This window comes from Canis lupus, chromosome 26, assembly GCF_011100685.1.
Source record: "Canis lupus familiaris isolate Mischka breed German Shepherd chromosome 26, alternate assembly UU_Cfam_GSD_1.0, whole genome shotgun sequence".
In the NCBI taxonomy this organism is placed as follows: Eukaryota; Metazoa; Chordata; class Mammalia; order Carnivora; family Canidae; genus Canis; species Canis lupus.
This window is the reverse complement of record NC_049247.1, coordinates 16,594,572-16,613,057: the sequence shown is the minus strand read 5'-3', so window position 1 is coordinate 16,613,057 and position 18,486 is coordinate 16,594,572. Positions and strand designations below refer to the sequence as shown.

Here is an 18,486-nt window from a genome sequence, read left to right as displayed (position 1 = left end):
TGTTTTCTCTTACCTTCTGTCTTTTCCTGAAAGTCTGCACTTCCCACTTGACCCAGCTTCCATTTACAACTTCTTGACCAGCTTTAAAGCTTAGCATTGATGATGAGATACCACTTCACACCTATTAGGATGTCCATTATAGGGACGCGCCTGGGTGGCTGAGTGGCTGAGGGTCTGCCTTTGGCTCAGGTCATGATCCCGGGGTCCTGGGATCACATCCCATATCAGGCTCCCCACAGAGAGCCTGCTCCTCCTCCCTCTGCCTATGTCTCTGCCTCTGTCTCATGAATTTAAAAAAAAAAAAAATCTTAAAAAAAATGTTTTTAAAAAGGATGGCTATTATTTAAAAAAATATATGTAGGGGGCGGGGGATAGTGTTGATGAGGATGTGGAGAAATTGGAAACCCCATGCATAGCTGGTGGGAAGATAAAATGTTGCAGCTACAATGAGAAGCAGTCTAGTGGTCTCTCAAAAAGCTAAAGATTGAATTACCATATGATCCAACAATTCCACTCCTAGGCATATATCCCAAGGAACTGAAAGCAGGGACTCAGATACCTACACACCAATGTTCATAACAGCATTATCCACCATAGCTAAAAAGTGGACACAATCAGGGATCCCTGGGTGGCCCAGCGATTTAACACCTGCCTTCAGCCCAGGGCGTGATCCTGGAGTCCCGGGATCGAGTCCCACACCAGGCTCCCTGCATGGAGCCTGCTTCTCCCTCTGCCTGTGTCTCTGCCTCTCTGTGTGTGTGTGTGTGTGTCTCTCATGAATAAATAAATCTTAAAAAAAAAGTGGACACAATCCAAGTATCCATCAATAGATGAATAGATAAACAAAAATGTGCTCTCTCCATACAGTGGAATATTATTCAGTCATAAAAAGGAATGAAGTGTTCATATGTGCTGCAACATGGATGAGCCTTAAAGACATTACACTAAATGAGGGGCACCTGGCTGGCTCAGTAGGTAAAGCATGCAACTCTTAATCTCGAGGTTGTAGGTTCAAGCCCCATGTTGGGTGTAGAGATTACTTAAAAATAAAGTCTTTTTTAGAAAGACATTATATTAAATGAAAGAAACCAGAGAGAAAAGGACAAATGTTGTGTGATTCCACTTTTATAAGGTACCTAGAATAGGCAAATTCATTGGGACAATGTAGAATAGAGGGAACAGAACGTTGCACAACATTGTGAATATAATTAATGCCACAGAATTGTACACTTACAATGGTAAAAATGGTAGATTTTGTTATGTACATTCTACCACAATTTTTAAAAAAACTAGGGCACCTGGCTGGTTCAGTTGGAAGAACATGCCACTCTTGATCTTGGGGTTGTGGTTTTAAGCCCCATCTTGGGTGTAGAGATGGCAAAACAAACAGGGGCGCGTGTGTGGCTCAGTCATGTAAGCATAATCTTGATTTTGGCTCAGGTTGTGATCTCAGGGTTATGAAATTGAGCTCCTCTCTCCCTCTCCCTCTGCCCCTCCTCCTGCCTGTGCTCTCTTGCTGTCTAAAAAATATAAATAAATACATAAATATTAGTTATCTCTTGCTATAGTCCAATATCTAAAACCAGCAAAAACTGAACACTGGACCTTTTGCTCCAGTTTTCCTTTAACTCAGAGTATCTTAACAGGATAAGGTGGGGAAACTGGCTGAAGTTGGGGTATGGGTGTAGCTAAATGGTGAGACATAGGGGTTCTAACATTGAGCTCTTCCCCTTCCTAGCAGAAGGACATTGAACAAGCTCCCCAACCTCTCTGAGCCTCAATTTTCTCATGTGTCAAAGGAAAAGGATAAAGAAGCCAGACTTAGGGGCATCTGGGTTAGCTCAGTGGCTGAGCATCTGCCCTCAGTTCAGGTTGTGACCTGGGGTCCTGGAATTGAGTCCCACATCAAGTTCCCCACAGGGAGTCTGCTCCTCCCTCTCCCTATGTATCTGCCTCTCTTTGTTTGTCTCTCATGAATAAATATTTTTAATAAACAATTTCAGTAAAATTGAAAGATATAAAATCAACACTCAAAAACCAAGTATGTTCCTACACACTAACAATGAACAATTGGAAAAGGTAAGTAAGAAAACATTTCCACTTATGGTAGCATCAAATATAATAAAAACACTGGGTGCCTAGCAGACTTAGTAGGTGGAGCATGTGAGTCTTGGTCTTGGGGTTGTAAATTCAACCCCCACATTGGATATAGAGATCACTTAAAAATAAAATCTTTAAAATAATACTACTAATAAAATAGTTACTCAATAAACTTAACCAAGGAGGTAAAACACTTGTACTATGAAAACTGCAGAACATAGCTGAAAAAAATTGAAGAATTTAGACAGAAATAAATGGAAAGACATCTCATGTTCGTGCATTGGAAGTCTACTTCCAATACTACCAAAGCGATCTGCAGACTCAGTGCAATACCTATTAAAATGGCATTCTTAGCAGAAATAGAAAAATTCGTATAGAATCTCAAGAGACCCCAAATAGTCCAAATAATTTTGAAAAAGTTGGAGGATTCATACTTCCTGGTTTCAAAACATATTACAAAGGAAAACAAAAAACTAAAACAAAACCAAAAGCATATTACAAAGCTATAGTAATCAAAACATTGAGGTACTGGCATACAGACAGATACAGACCAATGGAATAGAATAGAGAGCTAGAGAGCCCAGAAATAAACCCCACTTACATGGGCAAATGATCTCCAACAAGCATGCCAAGGCCACTCATTGTAGAAAGGGCAATGTCTTCAACAAATGGTGATGGAAAAATCAGATACCCACATGCAAAAGAATGAAATTGGACCCTTAACCTATGCCACCTACAAAAATTAGCTCAGGGGCACCTGATTGGCTCAGTTGGTAGAGCATGTGACTCTTTCTATCTCTCTCTCTCTCTCTCTCTCAATTTTAAAATTTAAGTAATCTCTACACCCAACATGGGGCCTGAGCTCTACCAACCGAGCAAGCCATGGGTCCCTAGAGCATGTGACTCTTGATCTTGAGGTTGTGAGTTCAAGCCCCACGTTGGGAATAGAGTTAACTTAAAAAAAAAAAAAAAAGTTCAAAATGGATTAAAGACCTAAACGTAAGACCCAAAACTACAAAACTCCTAGGAAAAAAGCATATAGAAAAAGCTTCATGTAAGCATTGGAGTTGGTAATGATTTCTTAGATATGACGCCAAAAGCATAGGCAAAACTAGACAAATAGGACTATATCAAATTGAAAAATGTTTGTGCACACAACAGAGTGAAAAGTGACCTACAGAATAGACAAGATTTGCAAATGATCTATCAGGTAAGAAGTTAGTATCCGGAATACACGAAGAGCTCCTCTTCTGTCTGGATGGCTAGAGTGTGGGGAAAAAAAAGATTTAGATACTTTGATGTACTGCCTCAATTGGCTCAACTGGAATAGCACTTGATCGTAGGGTCACCTGTGTAAAGCTCTTAGCATCTTTCCTGGCTCAGCACTCAAGGAGCATTTGCCGCTGTTGCTGTTGCGTTGTTGTTGTTGAAGAGAGCTCTGGACTAAGAGGCAGGTCCGTTCAGGTTTACATCCTAGCCCTACCACTTTCTGGCTGTGTGACTTTGAGCCCGTGACTTAACCTCTCTGAACCTGTTTCACCAATTGTAAAAAGGAGATGGTGAAAACAATAATAACTATGTCAGAAGATTGTTGCTAGGCCAGAGTACTATGTATGCAAAGCTCTCCGCACAGTGCCAAGCAAACAGAAGCACTCAGCACGTGGTAGCTGATACTTCCCTTTAAGCATTTCCTGAAATCAAGAGCCTTGTCCTTCAGGGGCCCGGCAGGGGTGACCTTGCTGGAGTGTGGGTACACCGTCACCTGAAGGAGCCAAGAAGCTATCCTTAGTTGTTCTTTCCACTGGATAGTGTGCTTTTCCCAGGCTGGGAGAAGCTGTGTGGCACACACCTGTGCAGGAGTCTGGGGCAGCATGAGGTCATGGTACAGAGTGTAGTGGCCTGGCAGGGTACTTGGTGCCTGCAGGGTCCCTCCTCTGCCATCTTGATGTCCTCTGCAGAGGTGTGCATTGTTACATTTAGCATATCTCTTTCCAGAGGGAGAGGGTCTGGTAGTAGCCTGGCACCTCGCCCACCAGGGGCTTCGCCTATGCCCCTGCACCAAATGCACATGGGACTTTGTTCAGCCTGCCTTTGTAGAAGGCCTCCAGTTGGTGGAGGAAGGAGGAAAAAAGGAGAGAAGTAGAACTTACCCTCTTTCTGGCCTCAAGGGGGCCTCTAGCACTCCCACTTGCTGCTACAATTCCCTGTCACAAGGTGACACCCAGCTCACATCTTGGGCCTGCTATGTGACACTGGGGCAGCCCCTTAGCCTCTCTGAGCCTCAATCGTCTTCTCTGCAAAATGGAGTTTTGTGATTGGACCCACCTCAGAGGTTTATGCCCGGGTTCTGAGCATGCGCCCTGGAGTAGGGTTAGTGCTCAGTAAATGGTGATTAATACTACTAGCCTTAGAGGATTTCATAGCAGCAGCTTCCCCTCCTTCCTCAGACCGACAGGAGCAGTGTCTGTTCCTCTGTTTCATTCCGACCCCAGGGAACCCACACAAGAGGGACTTAGCATTTTGCTGGCCAACTTTTCCCTTTCCTTGGACAGCTGTCACCTATTCTGGAGGCTAAACAGGCAGACTCGTTTATCAGGCTGATGTGGGGTCCTGAGCTAACCTTACTCTTCCCCCCCCAGAGGCTCTCCCAGCCCCCACTCACCTCTTGGCAGGCACTGAATCTCTGTGTCAGCCTGAGCAGCACTGTCCAATAGAATCTTCCGTAACTCTGGAAACATTCTACATCTCTGTGTCCAGCACAGCAGCCACTAGCCACATGTAGCTACTGAACACTTGAAAAATGGTTAGTGGGACTGAGAAACTAATTTTTTTCTTTTTTAAAAAAAGATTTTGGGATCCCTGGGTGGCGCAGTGGTTTGGCGCCTGCCTTTGGCCCAGGGCGCGATCCTGGAGACCCGGGATCGAATCCCACGTCGGGCTCCCGGTGCATGGAGCCTGCTTCTCCCTCTGCCTATGTCTCTGCCTCTCTCTCTCTCTGTGACTATCATAAATAATAAATAAATAAAAATTTAAAAAAAAAAAATAAAAATAAAAAAAATAAAAAAAGATTTTGTTTATTTGAGAGAGAGAGAGAGAGAGAGAGAGAGAGAGAACAAGCATGGGGAGCAGCAGGCAGAGGGAGAAGCAGGCTCCCCACTGAGCAGGGAGCCCCACATAGGGCTTGATCCCCGGACCCTGATATAATGACCCAAGATGAAGTCAAACACTTAACCAACTGAGCCACTCAGGCACCCGAAGAAACTAATTTTTAAAAAATGTTTTATTTATTTATTTATTTATTTATTTATTTATTTATTTATTTATTTATGAGAGACACACAGAAAGAGGCAGAGGCATAGGCAGAGGGAAAAACCAGACTCCCCTTGGGGAGCCTGACTCAGGACTCGATCCTAGGACCCCAGGATCATGACCTGAGCCAAAGGCAGACATTCAACCACTGAACCACCCAGGTGCCCCAAGAAACTAATTTTTTTAAAGATGCATTTATTTATTTGAGAGAGACAGAAGCTATGAGCAGTGAGAGATGGAGAGAAACAGACTTCCTGCTGAGCACAGAGCCCGACCCTGAGATCATGACCTGAACCGAAATCAAGAACGCAAGACTTAACCGACTGAGCCATCCAGGTGCTCCCAGAGAAACTAATTTTTAATATTATTTAATTGTAATGGATTTAAGTAGCCACATGTGGCTAACGGCTACCATTTTGGACATATGTAGAAACCTCAGACACATATGAAGAGTAGGATGACTTGAATGGTGAATGGAGACAGGGTCAGGCCCAAGTAAATAAACCACTTGCACTTTCTGGGCCTCAGTTTCCCCGCCTACTCACTAAATGCTGTTTCAGTGTTATCTCATTTGCTGAAGGAGTTTTCCTGGGACTCTGGTTTGGGACAAAACAGGGGAGCTCTTTCAGATGGATTTCTTCTTTTTTGGCCCTGGTGCATGCTCAAGAGAAAAGTAGAGAGGAGCTAGAATCCTGGAGTGCTTCAGCAGAGTCCACAGGGTTAGGATTAAGCCAATGGACTCTGTACTGTTTCAGACACAGCATGATCATGTCAGAGTGCAGGGAAATGGTTCAGTGGGAAGAGGCAGGTATGGGTTCACATAGAGGTGCAGCCACTTCCAGCTCCACATCAGGCTGAGCCTCAGTGCCCTCATCCGGAAAGTGGCCAGGAAGCATCTCAAGACAAAAGATGATTTTTTAAAAAGATTTATTTATATATTCATTCAGAGAGAGCTAGAGAGAGGCAGAGACACAGGCAGAGGGAGAAGCAGACTCCATGCAGGGAGCCCGATGTGGGACTCCATCCCGGGTCTCCAGGATCACACCCCGGGCTGTAGGAGGCGCTAAACTGCTGCGCCACCGGGGCTGCCCCAAGACAAAAGATGATTAAACATAACATGGCCTTGTGATGAAAATAGCACTCTACCTCTGTGATCCCCCTCCCTCAAACCTATAACCAACCCCTACTGTAATCATGAGAAAAACATCACAGAAATTCTAACAGAGAGACATCCTGTGATACACTTGACTGCTTTCTTCACAACTGTCAGGGTCATCAACAATAAGTGAGTCTGAGAAACTATCACAGCCAAGAGGGGCCTATGGAGACATGACAATTTAATATAAGGTGCTATCTTGGATGGAATCCTGGAACAAAATAAAGGACATTTGGTGAGAACTAGGAGAATCTGAATAAACTATGGGCTTGAGTTTATTACTATTTCCTTTCTTTTTTTTTTTAAAGATTTATTTAGTTATTTATGATAGACAGAGAGAGAGAGAGAGGCAGAGACACAGGCTCCATGCCGGGACCCCAATGTGGGACTCGATCCCAGGACTCCAGGATCGTGCCCTGGGCCAAAGGCAGGCACTAAACCGCCGAGCCACCCAGGGATCCCTATTATTTCCGATAGTAATCCTATATCAATGTTGGTTCGCTAATTATAACAAAAGTACCATTTATTAATGTTAGATATGTTAGTAATTTAAGATATTAATAAAAGGTGAAACTGGGACGCCTGGGTGGCTCAGCAATTGAGCATCTGCCTTCGGCTCAGGGCAGGATCCTGGGGTCAGGGATCACGTCCCACATCAGGCGCCTTGCGGGGAGCCTGCTTCTCCCTTTTCCTGTGTCTCTGCCTCTCTCTCTGTGTCTCGCATGAATAAATAAATAAAACCTTAAAAAAAATAACAGGTGGAAACTATGGGATAGGGTGTGGTGGCGGAGGAGGTTAAGTGGGAACTCTTTGCTCTGGAAAGATAAGTGAATGAGTAGATAAATACATAAAATAAAAATAAGAGGGCCTCGAGGTGCCTGGGTGGCTCAGTGGCTGAGTATCTGCCTTTGGCTCAGGGCATGACCCTGGGGTCCTGGGATCAAGTCCCACATCAGGCTCCCCGCAGGGGAGCCTGCTTCTCCCTCTGCCTCTATCTCTTTCTCTCTGTGTCTCTCATGAATAAATAAATCAATTTAAAAAAAAAGATAGGCACCAATTACAAAATAGAACATATTATGTGAAACATCCAGAATAAGTAAATCTATAGAGACAGAAAGCAGATTAGTGGTTGCCAGGGGCTGGGGGAAAATGACTGCTAATGTGTAGAGGGTTGCCTTTGCAGGCTTTAGGGGATGAAAATGTTCTGGAACTGGAGATGGTGGCACAACAGTGAATGTAATAAATGCCATTATATTGTTCACTTTATTTTTTTAAATTTTATTTACTTATGATAGTCATACAGAGAGAGAGAGGCAGAGACATAGGCAGAGGGAGAAGCAGGCTCCATGCACCAGGAGCCCGATGTGGGATTTGATCCCGGGTCTCGAGGATCACGCCCTAGGCCAAAGGCCGGTGCCAAACCGCTGTGCCACCCAGGGATCCCTTCACTTTACTTTTTAAAAAAGTCTTGGGTTTTTTGTTTTTTGGTTGTTGTTGCTTTTTTTTTTTTTTTTTTTTTTTTTTTTAGCAATCTCTAAACCCAACATGGGGCTTGAACTCACAACCCTGAGATCAAGAGTCATATGCTTTTTCAACTGAGCCAACTGGTGCCCCTGAATTGTTCACTTTAAAAATAAAATGGGGGGTACCTGGGTGGCTCAGTGGTTGAGCATCTGCCTTTGGCTTAGGTTGTGATCCTGGGGTTCTGGGGTCCTGTCCCTCACTGGGGTTTCTGCAGGGAGCCTCCTTCTCCCTCTGCCTATGTCTCTGCCTCTTTCTGTGTCTCTCATGAATAAATAAATAAAATCTTAAAAAAATAAAAATAAAAATAAAATGGTTAGTTTTATGCTATGTGAATTTCCCCTAAAAAATGTTATACAAACATTTGAGGGCATCTGGGTGGCTCAGTCAGTTGAGCGTCTGCCTTCAGATGAGATCATGATCCTGGAGTTCCAGGATCAGGCCTGTTGTCAGGCTCCCTGCTCACCCCCCAACACTTTGCCCCCCCACCCCATCTGTTTCTTCCTCTCCCGCTGCCCCTCCCCCACCCTCTGTTCATGTTCCTTCTCTTGCTTGCTCGCTCACTCTTTCTAAAATAAATAAAATGATTTTTTTAAAAAAGCATTCAATATGATCTTTTTTCTTTCTTCTACAATCACATCCAAGCTTTTGAAACTTCAAAGCCAGGGATTTCCTTGCAAACCTACACTGGGGAATGGGGGATGGGGGATATTAATGTAGTGGGGAAAAATAAAACATGTGCCTTAGAATCAGACATGCCTATCTTTGGGCCCCTGCTCTGCCATTTGCTGGCTCTATGACCTCAGGAAAGTTACTTCACCTCTCTGAACCTGTTTACTCATCTGCCAAATGCATGATTGGTAGGGACTATTCACTGAGACCCACAGCTGAGACCTAGGCCCAAGAGAAGACATGCAGGCAATGATAGAATTAGGTTGAGTGCAAAGGGATGGGGTGAGGGTTAAGGTTCCAAGCCATGCAAACCCCCAAAACAATCCCTTCCATTAAAAGGTGCCAATGAAAATACATACACCACTTCCAATGATCTCTTGCTGACAGGGCTTGCTTGTTCGTAAAAGTTATTTCTGCGACAGACAGATTCAAGGCCAACTGAGAACAGGTTCCGAGCAAAGCAAACACTACAGCCTTATCTTGGGGACATAGCATGGGTATAAAGAGGGAGGCCATGAGTGATTTTAGTCCTTTCTCTTGCTCAGCAACTTGACCACAAAATGAAATTCCTCGTACTGGCTGCTCTGCTCACAGGTAGGCGAGTATCCCCCAGTCCCACCCCTTTGGTGCTAAGATCTCACTCCACAGGAATGGGGGCCGTGGGTCACAGGGTTGGCTGGACCTGAAGCCTTTACTCTGGGCTCTCTATTGGGCTTAACAGCTCCCATCCTGGGGTTCCTTCAAATTCCCCCCATAGCTGGCACCTTTACAACCTTTAGGGGTCAGATGACCCCTCTCAGAAGGGCCCACCTGCCCACCTGAGAAAAGAGAGACCTCTCTCCTTTCTCTCTACCATATGGCCTTGGCATGGTGTCTTCAATTACCCACCTTTGCCTGCAATTTGTATCTTGTTTCTTGTATCAACAAGATTTCCTTTTTTTAAAGCTTTAATTAATTTTTACGTAAACTCTACTCCCAAAGTGGGGCTTGAACTCAAGACCCTGAGATTAAGAGCTGTATGCTCTACCAACTGAGCTAGTTCCTTTTTCTTCTCCACGTACACCAAAGCGTGGGCTCCATGAGAGCAGTGATAGAGCTATTTGTACCATTTATTGACTGACTGAATGAAATAAGATGCATTAGAATTCAGATCCCACCTCATTCATTTATCATTCTTTCATTTATTCAACATTGATGTATCAGAGGCTCTAAGATCCAGCTCTGGGTTGCGACTAAGGACTCACAGATGAACGAGTCATGCTCCCTAAGGAACACACGCACGTGCGTGCACACACACATGAGAAGCAGCTTTGTGCAGGTCTGGCCTGTGCAAAGAGCAGAGCTGGCTGGATCAGAGACAGAGAAAACCAGGGAACCAGGAGGGAGGTCTAGAGATGGACCAATGTAGCCAGGCTACTCCTGTCTGCTGCTAGTGTGGAGGCTGCTCACAGGGGACAGTGTCCAGCTGCCACCCTTTCTTTGCCCTGGGGTTTAATTATTTTTAAGATTTATTTATTTATTTGAGGAGGGTGAGGGGGAATAGGGGAGAGAAACCTAAGCAGACCCCACACTTAGCATAAGCCCGGCACAGAACCTGATCCCACAATCCCAAGATCATGACCTGAGCCAAAACCAAGAGTTGGATGCTTAACCAACTGAGCCACCCAGGCACCCCTGCCCTGGGGTTTAAACATATGCAGCAGCTCGAGTGTGCACAGCAGATCAAGGGAAGAAAAAGCAAGGTGTGGGGCAAACAGATGATACTGGTGGCTGATTGAATGGGGCCCCCAAAATCATATAGTGCCTCTTCTCTTTAGGGCACCAAATCTCACAGCATATGGCTCTGAAAATGAGGTAAAGGGGTCCTGCTTCCTGAGTCTGCTGTGTGAAACACTGCTTGGTTGGGCAAGTGTTCAGCTACAAGCAGACTTTTTAAAAACTTATTTGTGGGCAGCCCTGGTGGCGCAGCAGTTTAGCGCCACCTGTGCCCAGGGCATGATCCTGGAGACCCTGGATCGAGTCCCACGTCAGGCTTCTCCCTCTGCCTGTGTCTCTGCCTCTCACTCTCTCTGTCTCTATGAATAAATAAATAAAATCTTAAAAAAAGAAAACTATAAACCCTTTATTTAAATAAATAAATAATAAAATAAAAACTTATTTGTTAGATATTTATTGAGCATCTACTATGTGCCAGGTACTTTCTTTAATTGGTATGTTGATTATTTCATTTATATAACTCCTCATACACTTACTGAGTGCCTACCATGTGTCAGGCCCTGGGGGAATAAAAGCCCTGAGGCCTGTCCTTGAGTTTATGGTCCAGTGAGAGGGAGGCATTAAATAAATAGACGGATACATACTGCTAGAGGTATGAGGAAGCAAAGAACATAAAGAAAGGTGATAGTAGAGAAGCCACATAGCTTGGGTGGTCAAGAAAAAGGAAGTGGCTTTTTTTAAAGATTTATTTATTTATTTATTTATTTATTTATTTATTTATGTGCAGAAAGAGAGGGAGAGATAATTCCAAACAGGCTGGTCTGTTTTTGCCGAGTGTGGGGCCCCATGCAGGGCTTGATCCCATGACCCTGAAGTCACAACCTGAGCCAAAACCAAGAGTCAAATGCTTAATTGACTGCACCATCCAGGTGCCCTGAGGAGGTGGGATTTAAACCAAGATCCTCCAGCTTTTTGAAAAGTGAGATGACAAGTGTGCCAGGCAGAGGAAACAACAGGTACATAGGCTTTGAAGCAGAAGAGAGCATTGTCCTGTTGAGGATGGCAGGACACACAGGCCTCCTCACCACTCCTTATACTCCTGCCCTATCTCAACCTCGCCATTCCCCTCGCTTCTCGCCTAACTCATTTTTTTTTTTTAAGATTTAATGTATTTATTTGAGAGAGAGAATGAGCAAGAGAGTGAGCAAGAGAGAGCACTAGTGGGGGAGGAGCAGAGGGAGAGAAAGAAGCAGGCTCCTGGCTGAGCAGGAAGCCCCACACGAGGCTCAATCTGGGGGATCATGACCTGAGCCAAAGGCACCACCACCACCACCACCCCCACTTAACCCATTTTATTTTTTTTTAAGATTTTATTTATTTATTCATGGGCGACACAGAGAGAGGCAGAGACATAGGCAGAGGGAATAGCAGGCTCCATGCAGGGAGCCCGATGTGGGACTTGATCCCGGGACTCCAGGGGATCAGCCCTGGGCTGAAGGCAGGTACTCAACCGCTGAGCCACCCAGGCATCCCACTTAACCCATTTTAGATTCCCCTTACCATGTTCCAATTTTTCCATCTCCTAAAACAATATCTGATTTCCTTATTTATTTCATTTATTGCTTGCTGTTTTTCTCCCCTAGTAAGACGTACGCTCAATGAGGTTATAGATTTTCTCTTTGCTTGCTGATGTATCTCTGGTTCCTAGGATAGTGACTGGCCCATAATAGGTGCTTAGTAAATACTTGTTGGATAAATAATGGGGACCCTTGGGGTGCCTGGGTGGCTCAGTCAGTTAAACATCTGCTTTCTGCTCAAGTCATGACCCCAGGGTCCTGGGATCAAGCCCTGCGTCAGGCTCTCTGCTCAGTGGGGAGTCTCTTTCTCCCTCTGCCCCTCACCTTGCTTGTGCTCTCTCTTGCTCTCTTTCAAATAAAATATCTTTTTAAAAATGGGGAACCCATTGAAAACATATGTTCACACAAAAACTAGTATGCAACTATTAATAGGGCATACTATTAATATTATATACTAATATTATATACTAATATTATATACTAATATTATATACTAATATTATATACTAATATTATATATATTATATTATATATTAATAACATACTATTCACAAGAGTCAAATTTATAAACCCAAATGTCCATCATGTGATAAACAGATAAACAAAATGTGGTCTATCCATAGAGTGGAATACTATTCAGTTATGAAATGAATGAAGTACTGTTATATGGCATAATGTGGATGAACCTCAAAAACATTATGGGGCATTTGGGTGGCTCAGTGTTTGAGCATCTGCCTTTGGCTCAGGGCATGATTCTGGAGTCCTGGGGTTCAGTCCTGCATTGGGCTCCCAGCAGGGAGCCTGCTTCTCCCTCTGCCTGTGTCTCTGCCTCTCTCTGTGTGTTTCTCATGAATAAATAAATAAAATCTTTTTAAAAACCCAAAACATTATGCTAAGTGAAAGAATCCAATCACAAAAGGCCACATACTCTATGATTCCATTTACATGAAGTGTTCAGAATAAGCAAATCTATAGAGAGAAAGCAGTTTGGTGATTGCCAGAAGAGAAAGGGGGAACAATTTCTAGTGGGTAGAGGGAGTTCTTTTAGGGATGATGAAAATGTTCTGGAATTAGTGGTGATGGTTCCACAACTCTGTGAATATCTGCTGAAATCTGCTGAAATGTACATTTTAAGTGGTTAAATGGTGAATTTTACAGTTATGTGAATTTTTCCTCAATAAAAACTTATTTTTTTAAAAAAGTGTTACAGAAAGGATCCTTACCCAGTTACCAGGTTCCTGCATCCAGCTGTCTTCCCAGAGGCTGCGTTGGGCCAGAGAGCACAGGCAGTCAGCGGGGCCCCTGGGCACTGGCAGAGCTGATCAGGACCGATGTAAACTCTGGCCCTGTCTTCTTCTTCTTCTTTTTTCTCAAGAACAGACTTTATTTTTAACATATTGGCCCTGTCTTCTTGCAGTGGCCGCTGCCGAGGGGGGCATCAGCCCGCGGGCAGTTTGGCAGTTCCGCAACATGATCAAGTGCACGATCCCCGAGAGTGACCCCTTGAAGGACTACAACGACTACGGCTGCTACTGTGGCCTGGGTGGATCCGGCACCCCTGTGGATGAGTTGGACAAGTGAGTGATGGATCTGCAGGGAAAGCAGGGTGCTCTTGGAGTGGGGGGAGGGCACAAGCCAACGACCTCACGAGGAGACACAGAAGGGGGATTTGCATATTTGATAAAGATAACACAGCTTCACCTCTTATCGTATAAACAAACAGGCTCCAAGAGGCCCCTGAATCCAATGCTCTCTTAGGAGGAAAAGCGAGAGGTGGAGAGGTCTAGTAGTCGCGGCGGCGGCTGCCCTCTAGTGGCAGAATGTCGCAACACAAGACACCACCGCAACGATTCAATTGTCCTCTCCCCGTGCTGGGGAAGACTCCCGCTGCATCTTCAGAATATATTGTACTCTATGCCTGCAACCACTGTCACATCGCCTTCGATAAACATGATCAGGGACGCCTGGGTGGCTCAGTGGTTGGGCATCTGCGTTTGGCTCAGGGTGTGATCCTGGAGTCCCAGGATCGAGTCCCACATTAGGCTCTCCTCAGGGAACCTGCTTCTCCCTCGGCCTGTGTCTCTGCCTCTCTGTGTCTCTTATGAATGAATCTTTGAAAATCTTTTTTAAAAATACAAAATATAAATAAATAAACCTGATCAAAGGATTTAAGTTTTTTTTGAGCCACAGGACCAATAACTTCTGGAGCATGTCCACTAAATCATCCCTCCCTACCTATTCCTGAGGCTGAGCTGCTTCCCTACCCCTTCCTCAGCCCTGTTCTTCTCCCTCTCCAGGTGTTGCCAGACGCATGACCACTGCTACTCAGAAGCCAAGAAACTGGACAGCTGTAAATTCCTCCTGGACAACCCCTACACCAAAATCTACTCATACTCATGCTCCGGCTCTGAGATCACCTGCAGCAGTAGGTTTAGCCCCTTGTTGGCTTGTCAGCCCTCAGTAGACATGGGAGGAAAGAATAATAATGACATCCACCATTGATCAATCACATCCTTGGTGCTAGGCTGTGTCTCCTTGAATCTTGGCAACAGCCCTAGGTGATCGGAATTATTATTATACCCATTTTACAGATGACAAAACAGCCTCAGAAGGTTGAGCCAATTGCCATGGGGCACACAGCTCGTAAATGGTGGTGTTTGGTTTTGGACACAGATCTATAGACTCCAAAGTCTCTGCTCTTAACTGCCATGCTATACAGCTTCGTTATTTCATAAAAAGAGCTTAGAACTACCATTTATGAGTTTCTTATTACATACCAGATACTAGGCCAAGCAATATATGAGATAGGTTTTATTAACCCCATTTTACAGGTGAAGAAGCAGAGACTCAAAATAGCTACCTGCCCCAAATCACATAGCTTCTAAGTGGTAGGGCTGACATTTGAACTCAGCTGTGTCTGATTTCAAAGGTTCCGGTCTTAACCATTAAGTTATGCAGAACTCATGGTGAAGCATGTCCTTCTAATTGTCTGAAAAGCAGACAATTTAGAGAGGTGAAGGGTACTTTCTGGATTTGCACTGCTCTTTACTATGCACCCATATATGGGTCCCACTTTTCAAAACTGTACATAGGGTGTTGGAATAACCACAATCCAAATCCAGAAGGATGAGAAAAAAATTATCAGGAATCCCATCGTCCTGAGGAATAAACGATTTCATAGCTCTGTGTTCATTTGTGCTTATCCTTGGAATAAGCTGTGTATCATCATAATCATAGCTAGGCATGTATGTGCCCACCTCAAATCCTTTGTTCCTTCTGCATGAAACACTTGCCACCTGAAGTCTCGGTCCAGGACTTTGCGTGTCTCTTTCTCGATACTGTCTTCCCTTCTGAATCTTTCTTTTAAATCACATACACACTCCCTCCATCTCTCCAGCATCCTTTATGTTCCTTGTCTGCATTGTTTTTTCCATGGAATTTCTCAGCAGCTAATAGGTTTATGTTATTTCTTTTTCTATCTCTCCACTAGAAAGCAGGATCCATAGGAACAGAGATTCTTTTCTGTTTTCTTCACTACTCTATGCCCAGAATCTAGAGCAGCGGCTGGTATATTGTAGGTGCTCAGAAAACATCTGTTGAATCCACAGTCTAGATGCAATCTTGTGTTCTGCTTTTTCTCACTTATCACCATGTTCTATTTTTCCATGTTGCCTCATAGTCTTTCTTGTTACTCCTTTAATCTCTGCAAGGCATGGTTTAATTTGCTTTCATAGTCCCCTGGTCCCAGCTATTTTGGTTGTGCTCCAATTTAGAAAGACAAATATAATGGGAAATCATATTTTTGCACTACCACATGATCAGCAGGGTTCCTTTCTATGGATTCTAGATTCCTTTACAAATCTGATAAAAGCTATGGACCCTCTCCCCAGAAAACACACACACACAAATACACACACATACACACACACACACACATTTTGCAAATAACTTATTAATACAGCTGCCACCCAAAGGCAAGTTAAGAAGCCTACATCAAAGGGTGCCTGGGTCGCTCAGTCGGTTAAGTGCCTTCGGCTCAGGTCATGATCCCAGCGTCCTGGGATTGAGCTCCGTGTAGGGCTCCTGCTTAGTGGGGAGTCTGCCCCTCCCCTCTGCTCGGTCTCTCTCCCTCAAATAAATAAATAAAATCTTAAAAGAAGCCTGCATCAAAGGGCATTTATATTAACAACTCGATATATAAATATCTCATTATGCACACTTTATAATCTAATTAAGTGCTAATTATGCTTCACTGGACTGGGCCAGAAAAGCATTTGTGATTGATGTTTTTTCAAAGATTTTATTTTTAAGTAATTTCTATACCAAATGTGGGGCTCAAACTCACAACCCAAGATCAAGAGTTGCATGTTCCCACAATTGAGCCAGCCAAGCATCCCACATTTGTTATTTTTGAAAGGATCAGAGAGAAACAAAACTTAAATAAAATTATTGAGTGTAAGCAGAGGTACATAATGAAATTATGGTTAACAAAGTTGAAATGTATCTTAAAATTTATTGTTATTGTTTCTTTTGGTTAAAAAAGTAAACAAGGCCAAAGTAATGTAATTTTAAACTCTTCAGAAATGTATCATAGAAAGTGGAAGGTGCCTATAATACTACCTCCCCAAATAACCAGTTGTATATATTGCTCTTCATTTTCCTTTAATAAAATATCTTGGAAACATTTCCACATATAAACATACTTAATTATTTTAAATATCTATATAATACTCTACTGTAAGAACAATCTGTAATTTTTAGAACATGTGCTTTAAAGTTGAGAAATTGCCTGGGCTCCTGGGTGGCTCAGTCAGTTAAGTGTCTGAGTCTTGGTTTTGGCTCAGGTTATGATCACAGGGTCCTGGAGTTGACTCCCCTGTGGGGTTCCACACTCAGCTTTGAGTCTACTGGAGAGTATCTCTCCATCCTCTCTAAAATAAATAAGTAAATAAAATATTTTTTTAATGGGGCACCTAGGTAACTCAGTCAGTTAAGCATCTGAGTCTTGGGTTCAGCTCAGTTCATGATCCCAGGGTTCTGGAATCTGCGTGGGACTCCCTGCTCAGCGGGGAGCCTACTTTTCCTTCTCCCTCTGCTGTCCCTACTGCTTGTGCTCACTCTTTCTCAAATAAAATCTTTAAAAAATAAAAATAGAGGGACGCCCAGGTGGCTCAGCAGGTTGAGCATCGGCCTTTGGCTCAAGGCGTGATCCTGCAGTCCCGGGATCAAGTCCCACATTGGGCTCCCTGCATGGAGCCTGCTTCTCCCTCTGCCTGTCTCTGCCTCTCTCTGTGTCTCTCATGATTAATAAATAAAATCTTTAAAAAAAAAAAAAATAAAAAATAAATAAAATCTTTAAAAAAATAAAATAGAGAAATTGCCTTGCTAAACTTCACTAAATTGAAATATACAATACTTTGCTGCCTTGAGTATGTTTTAGTGTTTTCCATATTGTTTTTTTCATATTGTTTATAAATTGCTTGCTTATATTATCCAAGATCTATAACTATATGGGTTTTTCAAGCTCATTTTAAGTCAAATAGGACCTTCCAAAAGGCACCCATCACACCTAAGATTGCCAGATTAAACACATGTTGCCCAGTTAAATTCACCTTTCAGCTAGACAATTAACATTTTTTATTCTACCTTACAAACACTGCACTTATTGTTTATTTGATATTCTGGTATTTTTATTTGCTAAATCTGTCAACACTAAATTTGTATCAGTGGAATGGCCACCAGATTATTTCAGTTAATTATTCCTGCCTCCGGATTGAACAAAGCAGGATCTCCTTGGCTCAATCCTCTCCTCTTGCTCTTTTCCAGGCAAAAACAAAGACTGCCAGGCCTTTATCTGCAACTGTGACCGCAGTGCTGCCATCTGCTTTTCAAAGGCTCCGTATAACAAGGAGCACAAGAACCTGGACACTAAGAAGTACTGCTAGAATTGAGTCTCCTCTCTGGAAAGCATCATTCCTACATGCCTCGTGGCCTTCACCCTACCCTGTGTCCTCCAATAAAGCACTTTGTTGAAAGGCCTCATGTTTGGAGACTTTTATTCTGTTTGTGGAACATGACTAAGTCTCTTCTAGTTCTTTGTGAGCATCATGCCTTCGAGGCTTGGAAGTGGAATTAGAGGCATACTTCTAGGAAGTGAACACCATAAGACCTGAATAATGATTAATAATCACTGATTATTTACTCTGTGCTAGATGGAAAAAATATATATCTTCTGAGGTAAAAACTTACCTCTTGGGGCGCCTAGGCGGTTCAGCGGATTAAGCCTCTCTGCCTTTGGCTCAGGCCATGATCCCAGAGTCCTGGGATTGAGCCCTAACCTGGGCTCCCTGCTCAGCAGGGAGTCAGCTTCTTCCTCTCCCTCTACTCAGGCTCTCTCTCTCAAATAAATAAATAAATAAGTAAAATATTTTTAAA

At 43.5% G+C, this 18,486-nt stretch overlaps 1 protein-coding gene across 1 annotated transcript; it reads left to right on the top strand.

The window, feature by feature from the left end:
* The first annotated feature begins 9,290 nt into the window (after positions 1-9,290).
* Positions 9,291-18,089, top strand: PLA2G1B (phospholipase A2 group IB). Its single transcript, NM_001003320.1, has 4 exons — positions 9,291-9,352; positions 13,469-13,628; positions 14,349-14,476; positions 17,878-18,089. The coding sequence occupies exons 1-4, from the start codon at positions 9,319-9,321 to the stop codon at positions 17,994-17,996; spliced, it is 441 nt and encodes a 146-aa protein (NP_001003320.1). The 5' UTR covers positions 9,291-9,318; the 3' UTR covers positions 17,997-18,089.
* The last annotated feature ends 397 nt before the right edge of the window (positions 18,090-18,486 follow it).